Source organism: Rhinatrema bivittatum, chromosome 4 (genome assembly GCF_901001135.1).
Source record: "Rhinatrema bivittatum chromosome 4, aRhiBiv1.1, whole genome shotgun sequence".
Lineage (NCBI taxonomy): Eukaryota > Metazoa > Chordata > Amphibia > Gymnophiona > Rhinatrematidae > Rhinatrema > Rhinatrema bivittatum.
The window spans coordinates 142951590-142963711 of NC_042618.1; the positions used below are offsets into that span (position 1 = coordinate 142951590).

General features: G+C 43.3%; 1 protein-coding gene across 9 annotated transcripts in view; it reads left to right on the forward strand.

Moving 5' to 3' along the window:
* Window positions 1-12122, forward strand: part of AKAP6 (A-kinase anchoring protein 6) — a 1180609-nt gene that overhangs the window by 298543 nt on the left and 869944 nt on the right. Inside the window, exon 1 of one of the 9 annotated variants that reach the window (XM_029598927.1) lies at window positions 9685-9817. The exons of the other annotated variants lie outside the window; for them this stretch is intronic. Coding sequence (XP_029454787.1) covers window positions 9773-9817 — 45 coding nt within the window. The 5' untranslated portion in view covers window positions 9685-9772. Of the gene's footprint in view, window positions 1-9684; window positions 9818-12122 lie in introns of those variants that run through there. 9 annotated transcript variants of the gene reach the window in all.

Here is a 12122-nt window from a genome sequence, read left to right on the forward strand (position 1 = left end):
CGGATATGGTATATTTAGATTTTCATAAGGTGTTTTACAAAGTCCCTCATGAGAGGCTTCTAAGTAAACTAAAAAGTCATGGGATAGGAGGCAATATCCTTTTGTGGATTGCAAAATGGTTAAAAGATAGGAAACAGAGAGTAGGATTAAATGGTCTGTTTTCACAGTGGAAAAAGGTAAATAATGGAGAGCCTCGGGGATCTGTGCTTTTTAATATATTTATAAATGATCTGGAAAAGGGCACAATGAGTGAGGTGCTTAAATTTGCGGATGACACAAAATTATGCAGAGTAGTTAAATCTCAAGCAGATTGTGATAAATTGCAGGAAGAACTTATGAGACTGGAAGATTGGGCGTCCAAATGGCAGATGAAATTTAATGTGGACAAGTGCAAGGTAATGCATATAGGGAAAAATAATCCTGGCTGTTGTATATAATATTAAGTTCCACATTAGCAGTTACCACCCAGGAAAGAGATCTGGGCGTCATAGTGGATAATACATTGAAATTGTCGGCTCAGTGTGCTGTGGTGAGCAAATAGAATGTTAGGAATTATTAGGAAGGGAATGGCAAATAAAATGTTGTTTGTCATAATATCTCTGTATTGCTCCATGGTGAGACCGCACCTTGAATATTGTATGCAATTTTGGTTGCTGCATTTCAAAAAAGATATAGTTGCACTGGAGAAAGTACAAAGAAGGGCAACCAAAATGTTAAAGAGGATGGAATGGCTTCCTTATCAGGAAAGGTTAAAGAAGTTAGTGTTGTTCAACTTGGAGAAGAGATGGCTGAGGGGGATAAGATAAAGATCTACAAAATCATGAAAGGACTTGAAGGGGTAAATGTAAATCGATTATTTACTCTTTTGGATAATACAAGGACTAGGGGGCTCTCCATAAAGTTAGCAAGGAAACTTTATGGAATGAAACTTTATGAAACTTTATGAAACTTCAAACAGGCCTTCACCTAACCCCCTGCATAATTTCATTATTACCTCCTCTTCGCTCCGTTGAAATATTACTGCATTATTCAATATGCCCCAGCTAGTTCACCTCCTCCTATCCCCCTCCCCCCTCCATATTCCCAGCCACCTCTTATTCCAGGTCTACCCCAGTACACCCCAGTGCACTTTGCCTCCCTCTCTCTGCTTTAGCCCCCTTTTATATTACCTGTCGCTAACATTCATTGTTACCCTCTATGATCTCACATGTTTCAATTTTATTCTCTGTAAAACTTAAACTGTTATTGGTCTTCATGCATTACTGCCGTATATCAACGCCACCTTGTAATAAGTTCCCTATATATAGCCTATTATAGTTCTCTTATAGCCTATTGTTTACTATTGTTTTATATTGTTTTATAGTTCTCTTATAGCCTATTGTTTACTTGCTCAAGTTTATTATGGGTACCTTTTTTAACGTTCACCTTGTAACTCGTTCTATGTAAAGCCTGTTGCCATGTTTAGTTATCTGTGAACCGAGATGATGTTCCCAACGTATCCCGGTATACAAAAACTCTTAAGTAAATAAATAAAAGTAGCTCATTTAAAACAATCGGAGAACATTATTTTTCACTCAATGCATAATTAAGCTCTGGAATTCATTGCCAGAGGATTTGGTTTTGGCAGTTAATGTAGCTGGGTTTAAAAAAGGTTTGGTAAAGCTCCTAGTACAGACGTCCATAACCTTATATTAATCAATAAGGATTAGTAGCTTGGGATCTATTCATTTAATATTTGGGTACTTGCCAGATACTTGTGACTTGGTTGGCCACTGCTGGACACAGGATACTGGGCTTGATGGACCCTTAGACTGACTCAGTATGGCATAACTTATGTTCTAATGTTCTTAATAAGATATGTGATGTGGTGTGGTGTGGTGTAGTGTGGAATTGACACAAGGATAGACTCTTGCTTGGGTTTTGCAACCATAAAGCACCTCCCAGTGTTTTTCCCGAATGAACAGAAATGACATAACAGTGCTAGTGCTTTTAAATTCCTTATAACCAATTAGGAGTCAGATTCCTTCTATTATTAATCTTATAAAGGTTTTCTTTAGTCCGGGTACAAACTGAAGATTGTGCTGCACTTTTCCAAATATCTAATAATACCTTATCTGAGATAGAAAATGTTAGATCCAATTCCCAGTTTTTCAAATAAGATTTACGTTCCTTGTCCAACAGATTTTTCTTGATTGTTCATGGCTGAACCCTTATCAATTCTTTATTTAATAAAACTTTGCTTGCATATAACTTTCTAGGGCCAGCAATGATTAAGAACATAATACTGAGTCAGACCAAGGGTCCATCAAGCCCAGCATCCTGTTTCCAACAGTGGCCAATCCAGGCCATAAGAACCTGGCAAGTACCCAAATACTAAGTCTGTTCCATGTTACTGTTGCTAGTAATAGCAGTGGCTATTTTCTAAGTCAACTTAATTAATAGCAGGTAGGGGTGTGCATTCGTTTTGAACGCATATGTAAAACGCAACTTATATTTTGTAAAAGAGAAAAAAAAGGTTTGATGTGCAACGCATCGCGACTTCCAACTTATTCAACATAGCTATGTTGAATACGTTGAACCTAAATAAACACTTAAACCCCCCACCCTCCTGACCCCCTCAAGACTTACCAAAACTCCCTGGTGGTCCAGCGGGGAGTCAGGAAACCATCCCTGCATTCCTTTGCGATTTCCTCATGGCGCCGATAGCCTGTGTCACAGGGGCTGCCTGTGCCATTGGTCAGCCCCTGTCACATGGTCACGGCGCCATCTTGTGCTTCTACCACGTAACAGGTAGGTCATGTGGCAGAAGGTCGCTCCGGGACCCCCGCTGGACCGAACCGGAACTTTTGGCCAGCTTGGGGGGGCCTCCTGACCCCCCCAAGCTGGCCAAAAGTTCCGATTGGGTCCAACGGGGGTCCGGGAGCGGAGGCGCGGAGGAGCACATGACGCCGGCGTCATGCCGACGTCACGGCGCCATCTTGTGCTTCTACCTCGTGACAGGTAGGTCATGTGGCAGGAGGTCGCTCCGGGACCCCCGCTGGACCCAACCGGAACTTTTGGCCAGCTTGGGGGGGCCTCCTGACCCCCCCAAGCTGGCCAAAAGTTCCGGTTGGGTCCAGCGGGGGTCCCGGAGCGACCTCCTGCCACATGACCTACCTGTCACGTGGTAGAAGCACAAGATGGCGCCGTGAACATGTGACAGGGGCTGACCAATGGCAGGGGCAGCCCCTGTGACACAGGCTATCGGCGCCATGAGGAAATCGCAAAGGAGTGCATGGATGGCTTCCCGACTCCCCGCTGGACCACCAGGGAGTTTTGGTAAGTCTTGGGGGGGGGGATTAAGGAGGGTGGGGGGGGTTTAAATTTTTATTTAGGGAACCGGGAAACGTATGGACAGATCCACAACTTATGGATTACTCCATACTTTCATATTGAACGGAATCGACCCTCACCTTCAACGTATCAATGTTTCAACAAAAACTTTTTGCCTGCACATCCCTAATAGCAGGTAATGGACTTCTCCTCCAAGAACTTATCCAATCCTTTTTTAAACACAGCTACACTAACTGTACTAACCACATCCTCTGGCAACAAATTCCAGAGTTTAATTGTGCGTTGAGTGAAAAAGAACTTTCTCTGATTAGTTTTAAATGTGCCACATTCTAACTTCATGGAGTGCCCCCTAGTCTTTCGATTATCTGAAAGAGTAAATAACCAATTCACCTCTACCTGTTCTAGACCTCTCATAATTTTAAACACCTCTATCATATCCACTCTCAGCTGTCTCTTCTTCAAACTGAAAAGTCCTAACCTCTTTAGTATTTCCTCATAGGTGAGCTGTTCCATTCCCCTTATCATTTTGGTAGCCCGTCTCTGTACCTTCTCCATCATAATTATATCTTTTTTGAGATGCGGCGATCAGAATTGTACACAGTAGTCAAGGTGCGGTCTTACCATGGAGCAATACAGAGGCATTATGACATTTTACATTTTATTCACCATTCCTTTTCTAATAATTCCCAATATTCTGTTTGCTTTTTTGACTGCCGCAGCACACTGAACCGACAATTTCAATGTGTATCCACTATGACGCCTAGATGTCTTTCTTGGGTGGTAGCACCTAATATGGAACCTAACATTGTGTAACTATAGCATGGGTTCTTTTTCCCTGTGGGGCGGATTTTCATACTCCGCGAATAGGCCTACTTTTGTTTGCGCTCCAGGCGCAAACAAAAGTACGCTGGATTTTAGTAGATATGCGCGGAGCCGCGCGTATCTGCTAAAAACCTGGATCGGCGCGCGCAAGGCTATCGATTTTGTATAGCCGGCGCGCGCCGAGCCGCGCAGCCTACCCCCGTTCCCTCCGAGGCCGCTCCGAAATCGGAGCGGCCTCGGAGGGAACTTCCTTTTGTCCTCCCCTCACCTTCCCCTCCCTTACCCTACCTAACCCACCCACCCGGCCCTGTCTAAGCCCCCACCTTACCTTTGTCGGGGGATTTACGCCTCCCAGAGGGAGGCGTAAATCCCCGCGCGTCAGCGGGCCTCCTGCGCGCCGGGACGCGACCTGGGGGCGGGTCTGGAGGGCGCGGCCACGCCCCTGGACCCGCCCCCGGAACGCTCCCGACACGCCCCAAAAACGCCGCGCGGTTCGGGCCAGCCCCCGACACGCCCCCCGACACGCCCCCTCCGAAAACCCCGGGACTTATGCGAGTCCCGGGGCTCTGCGCGTGCTGGTAGGCCTATGTAAAATAGGCTTACCGGCGCGCAGGGCCCTGCTCGCCTAAATCCGCCCGGTTTTGGGCGGATTTAGGCGAGCAGGGCTCTGAAAATCCACCCCTATATGCATTACCTTGCACTTACCCACATTAAATTTCATCTGCCATTTCGATGCCCAATTTTCTAGTCTCACAAGAGCTTCCTGCAATGTATCACAATCTGCTTATGATTTAACTACTCTGAACAATTTTTTATCATCTGCAAATTTGATTACCTCACTCGTCATATTTCTTTCCAGATCATTTATAAATATATTGAAAAGTAAGGGTCCAAATACAGATCCCTGAGGCACTCCACTGCCCACGCCCTTCCACTGAGAAAATCGTCCATTTAAACCTACTCTCTGTTTCCTGTCTTTTAGCCAGTTTGTAATCACGAAAGGACATCGCCACCTATCCCATGACTTTTTACTTTTCCTAGAAGCCTCTCATGAGGAACTTTGTCAAACGCCTTCTGAAAATCCAATTACACTACATCTACCGGTTCACCTTTATCAACATGTTTATTAACTCCTTCAAAAATGTGAAGCAGATTTGTGAGGCAAGACTTGCCTTGGGTAAAGCCATGCTGACTTTGTTCCATTAAACCACGTCTTTCTATGTGTTCTGTGATTTTGATATTTAGAACACTTTCCACTATTTTTCCTGGCACTGAAGTCAGGCTAACCAGTCTGTAGTTTCTTGGATCGCCCCTGGAGCCCTTTTTAAATATTGGGGTTATATTAGCTATCCTCCAGTCTTCAGGTACAATGGACGATTTTAATGATAGGTTACAAATTTTTATTAATAGGTTTGAAATTTCATTTTTGAGTTCCTTCAGAACTCTGGGGTATATATCATCTGGTCCAGGTGATTTACTACTCTTCAGTTTGTCAATCAGGCCTACCACATCTTCTAGGTTCACCGTGATTTGGTTCAGTCCATCTGAACCATTACCCATGAAAACCTTCTTTGGTATGGGTACCTCCCCAACATCCTCTTCAGTAAACACCAAAGGAAAAAAAAAATCATTAATCTTTCCACGATGGCCTTATCTTCTCTAAGTGCCCCTTTAACCCCTCGATCATCTAACGGTCCAATTGACTCCCTCACAGGCTTTCTGCTTCGGATATATTTTTAAAAATGTTTACTGTGAGTTTTTGCCTCTACGGCCAACTTCTTTTCAAATTCTCTCTTAGCCTGTCTTATCAATGACTTACATTTAACTTGCCAACACTTATGCATTATCCTATTTTCTTCTGTTGGATCCTTCTTCCTATTTTGAATGAAGATCTTTTGGCTAAAATAGCTTCTTTCACTTCCCCTTTTAGCCATGCCGGTAATCGTTTTGCCTTCTCTCCACCTTTCTTAATGTGTGGAATACATCTGGACTGTGCTTCTAGGATGGTATTTTTTAACAATGACCACACCTCTTGCACACTTTTTACCTTTGTAGTTGCTCCTTTCAGTTTTTTTCTAACAATTTTTCTCATTTTATCAAAGTTTCCCTTTTGAAAGTTTAGCACGAGAGCTGTGGATTTGCTTACTGTACCCCTTCCAGTCATTAATTCAAATTTGATCATATTTTGATCACTATTGCCAAATGGTCCCACCACCGTTACCTCTCTCACCAAATCTTGTGCACCACTGAGAATTAGATCTAAAATTGTTCCCTCTCTTGTTGGTTCCTGAACCAATTGCTCCATAAAAATGTCATTTATTCCATCCAGGAACTTTATATCTCTAGCATGTACTGATGATACATTTACCCAGTCAATTTTGGGGTAATTGAAATCTCCCATTATTACCGCATTACCAATTTGGTTAGCTTCCCTAATTTCTCTTAGCATTTCACTCTCCGTCTCACCATCTTGACTAGGTAGACGGTAGTATACTCCTATCACTATAGTCTTCCCCGACACACAAGGGATTTCTACCCATAAAGATTCAATTGTGCATATAGTCTGGTCTCATGCAGGATGTTTATCCTGTTGGACTCTATGCCATCCCGGACATAAAGTGCTACACTGCCTCCTGGGTGCTCCTCTCTGTCATTGCGATATAATTTGTACCCCGGTATAGCACTGTCCCATTTGTTGTCCTCCTTCCACCATGTCTCTGAGATGCGAATTAAGTCTATGTCATCATTCACTGCTATACATTCTAATTCTCCCTTCTTAAGTCTTAGACTTCTGGCATTAGCATACAAACATTTCAAAGTTTGTTTTTTTGTTTGTATTTTCATTCTGCTTTTTAATTGATAGGGATAAGTTAGAATTTTTTAGCTCAGGTGAGTTTTTAGTTGCAGGCACTTGGACTACTTTTCTTATTATTGGAACCTCACTGTCAGGATGCCCTAATTCTAATGCATCATTAGTATCCTTTGAAGATACCTCTCTCTGAACCATGCGCTGCTGAATGACTGTCAGCTTTCCCCTTTGTTCAAGTTTAAAAGCTGCTCTATCTCCTTTTTAAAGGTTTGTGCCAGCAATCTGGTTCCACCCTGGTTATGATTGAGCCCATCCCTTCGGAAGGTTCCCCAGTTCCTTACAAAACTGAATCCCTCTCCCTTGCACTATCGTCTCATCCACGCATTGAGACTCCGGAGCTCTGCCTACCTCTGGTGACCTGCGCGTGGAACAGGGAGCATTTCAGAGAATGCTACCCTGGAGGTTCTGGATTTCAGCTTTCTACCTAAGAGCCTAAATTTGGCTTCCAGAACCTCCCTCCCACATTTTCCTATGTCGTTGGTGCCCACATGTACCACGACAGCCGGCTCCTCCCCAGCACTAAAATCCTATCTAGGTGACGCGTGAGGTCCGCCACCTTTGCACCAGGTAAGCATGTTACCAGGCGATCCTCACACCCATCTGCCACCCAGCTGTCTACATTCCTAATAATCGAATCACCAACTATGACAGCCGACCTAACCCTTCCCTCCTGGGCAGTAGGCCTTGGGGAGATATCCTCGGTGCGAAAGGACAATGCATTACCTGGAGAGCAGGTCCTTGCTACAGGATCCTTTCCTGCTGCACCTGGTTGGTGCTCTCCCATCATGAGACCTTCTTCCTCCAAGGCAGCACCAGGGCTGCCAGTCTGAAGTTGGGACTTGGCTACTATGTCCCTGAAGGTCTCATCTATATACCTCTCTGTCTGCCTCAGCTCCTCTAGGTCTGCCACTTTAGCCTCCAGAGATTGGACTCGTTCTCTGTGAGCCAGGAGCTCTTTGCATTGCATGCACATGTACAACTTCTCACCGGCAGGTAAAAAATCATACATGTGACACTCGATGCAAAAGACTGGGAATCATTGCTAGAGGTTTCTGGATTTTTACTGGGGACTTCTGTTGAAAATACTGGGTGGAAAACATCTTGTCTCTAGCAAAGGTGCAGTTTTTAAAAGACTTATGCGTGTAAATCCAGGAGGATTTACATGCGTAGGGGGGTTACGCGCGCTGATCCTATTTTCAAAAGGCCTGGCAGCGCGCATAAAGTCCCGCGACTCATTTAAGTCCCGGGGCTTGAAAACATGGGCTGTCCGGGGCAGGGCGGGGTGGGGCGGGTGGTCCGGGGCGGGGCAGGGCATGGCCAGAGGCCTCTGCAAGGCCACTGGGCTGGGCGGAAGTAACGCCTGCTGAACTTCTGCAACAAAGGTATGGGTTGGTTTTTTTCAGGCTGGGGGGCAGGACAGGTAGGGGAAGGGAGGGCAAGGTGGGGGAGAGGGAACAGGGAAAGCCAGCTGGTCTCCCCGAAGGCTTGGCACGTGCAAGGTGCACTAGTGTGCACCCCCTTGCACGCCAACCCTTGATTTTATAACACGTGCATGGCTGCGCGCATATGTTATAAAATTGGGTGCACATTTCTGCATGCCGGGTAGTGCGCACACATGTATGCCGCACGTGTAGGTTTTAAAATCCAGCCCAAAACTTTTAAGAAAGGGGAAAAACATATCTGAAGATGAAAAGCTGCACTGACACAGTATCTTTTAATAAACTGTGACTAAGTTTTGCAGTATTCTCTCAGCATTTTTATACTTTGCAGTTAGTTGTTCTGATGTAAAAAGTCACCACGTCTACTCATGCAGTTTTCTAACCAGGCTGACTTCATTGCAGTATTTCTTTGACTGCAGTTTACCCTCTAAAGCTGTATATTATGTGAAATGCCACCTCTTCCCCCAGTAATATACAATACATTGTGTCAAACAGTGGCTCGGCCCCCATAGTGACTTAACAGAAGACAGACATTTATTTTTCTGTCTCCAGCCTTTATCTGGTGTACTTGTTATTGTGGATTCTGCTGGCCATTCAATTCTACAATAGTTTTGTGTTAATGCTTTCAAACTACTAAGTAGATGGGTGTCTTATTTGTCGACACCGCCATTATTTGTATATGAATTCTCTTCTTTAGGGCCAGATTTACTAAAGCTTTTCTTCCATTCTATGTCTATGGGGAAAAAAACTTAATCAGTCTCAACCTCTTGCTCAGAAATGTAGTTTACTTTAGTATGATTTTGCTTGAAGAGCCTTACATATTGCTTCAATTCTGGAGAATTAAGCACGCTGTATAAATTCCAGTTGGTGTGAAGAGCTTCAGAGTAACCAGCGAGTAACTTCCATGTTGCCAAACTTGTGATTCAGCTACACATTCTCCTGGAAGGTAGGTCAGTGCCGAAAATAACACTCTTAACTGCAAGCTACAAGTGTCTAGCAAAAATTCCAGTGAGCAGCTAGGGAGCCTTCTCACGAATGGAAGCAAAATCTACAATAGTTTCCTGAACATGTAGTGGCAATGGGGCAGGCCTAAACCTGAGCAGAACTCAGTACAAATACAAGCGGAAAGATTGGGACAAATATCGGTTTACAGTGTAGCCCAGTCGACTTTGCATTAAAAATGGGTAGGTTTACATGGCCCACAGCTGACTCCATCTGCTTTTATCCTGGCACTTGCTGAATAACTGAACGGGGCCAGGACGGCTGGAACTGTAAAAAGAAAAGGAGAGGAAATGGGACAGTTAAATCCATGTCGATTTGTTGGTTTTGCAACGTGACTTTCAGAACAATTCAGGTAGGTAATGAATGTTATCCTGCTTTTAATCTGTTAGTGCATAAGCTGGAGTAACATTGTCCAATCTATTTTTTGGAAAGTTTTTTAAAGCATAGCAGAAATATCTTTGCTAATTTTCTTCTCCTACCCCTCCAAAAAAAAAATAAAAATCTGTTATTGTGGGTACATTTTCAAAATCTTAGTCTGAATCTGTACATATAGGTTACAGGAATGTGCTTACATTGGTTTTCAGCTGCCTAAAACAATATGTATAAGTTCAGAACATGCATACATTTGTCCATATAGAAAATAAGCATTCCATGGGGTATTTCAGCAAATCTACACATATAACTATCATTTTTTTAAAGTATGCATGTAATCTGCATGCCAAGAATATGTATAATTTACACCATTGTTTTAAAGCAGGTATATTTATCTTCATATGTTTAGCTGTATAACAATTTGATATTCATACCCAGAGTTGGTAAAGATTAGTGGGGGGGGGGGGGGGGGTGGGGGGTGGGGGGTGTGTGTGTGTTGGGGGGGTCTGCACTAGGAGTATACACGTTGATTTTTTTTCTTATGGGGAGCAATTCCTTTTTTTTTTTATTTTATTTTGTTCCATTTTCCATTTTTGTGCATGCAATTTGCAAATAACATGCACTATTTTTATTTTATGCACAAAATTTGCAAATAGCATGCACAAAAATGGAAAACAAAACTGTTGTTGGGTTTTGTTTTTTGTTTCATTTTGAAACAACACAAAACACTAAACAGCCTGTTTCATTGCATTTTTCATGTTTCAAAATAAACGCACATCTCTAGTGTGTACTGCAATTTTCTCTCTTCCTGCCTCCTTATCAGAGACATTCTCTCATATACAACCTTACATTCTCTCTCCCCAGGCCTCACACAAGCACTTTCCACCTTTGAAGTTGTTTCCCCAGCCAATTAAATTGCTGCTGCCACTTCCTCTGGCCCTCGCAGGCCAATTAAACTGCCACTGCAGCACTTCCTCTACCCCCCCCCCCCCAACTCCCACCCCAGACAATTTAACCACTGCTTCCTTCAGCCTGCACAAGACAGTATTCCACCTTCTTCCAGGCTGTGCTGGCCCATGTTCCATCTTCTTTCATACTTGTGGGCTGATGCTTGTACCTTCTTTTAGACAGTATGGGTTGATGTTCTGTCTTCTTCAAACCCATGCAGCTTATTGAGAGCAGGCATCTCCCTCCAATCTTTCATATGGGGTGGGGGTGATGACAGCACTCAGAGGTTTCCCAGATGTGTCTGGAGACTCAGCAATTTAAACAAAATTCTAGAGTTTTCAGGAGAAACCAGGAGCGTTTCAAAGTATGTCAATATTTAAACAAAATTTATACTAACATTTTGTGTTTGAAAATTGAGTTGGCTTATGTGTGCTTAAAAATATACATAGAATGTTGTAGTTAGGTGCCTTAATGAAACTTTACCTATTTAAGTTTTAGTTTTTTTGTAGGGAGTTGTATGAAATTGTACTTACTAAGGTATTATCCATACAGAATGTTATCTAAATTCTGCCACATTCTCTCTGCATATAGTATATTTCTTCCTTTCTTCTTAGTCAGAAGATACATCTTTATCAAAATAATTTTGTTTTTTTGCCTATGAGGAAAAATCCTGATGAATAAAGCCCTTGAATAGTTATGACCAACTTCAGTCCTTGAGGACTGCAAATAGTTTTGGTTTGCAGATATCTGAAATAATTGGTCATGAGATATGCCTGCACAATTTTCAACAAAATGCAGGTTAGTTTTTATATTTTGGCTTACCTGCAAACCAATATATTTGTAGCCCTAGAACAGAGGCCCCTAATCTACGGCTGATACGCCATATCTGGCCTAACCATTTATTCTGGCCTACTGTAACCTCCCCTTTACCTCCTCTGCCATCACCAGCATCAGTCCAGTGGCAGAGGCATAATTCATGCTGGTGTGTCATCATAGGGTGATATTGCTGGTGGAATAAGTACAGTAGGAGCCCTGCTTAGTGACAAATGAAAACAGACAGTGTCCCCTCAACAGCAGAAGAAATGAGACTGCATCACTGGAGCAGGACCTGTCCAGGTTCGCTTGTCATTGGAGGGCAATGGTCTTTGGGGAGTAGGCCCAGTATGAGCTCTGCCTACCAGCAAAATAAAATAACCAGTGTCCTGTCACTGGCAGAAAAAGGAGACCTTCCCAGAGCAGCAATATGCAGGCTGGAGACAGGACCATACTAACATAGAAATACATATTCAATAGGCCAGTTAGTGGACAAGTTATTCAGCTAGAAATTTTCTGGAGAG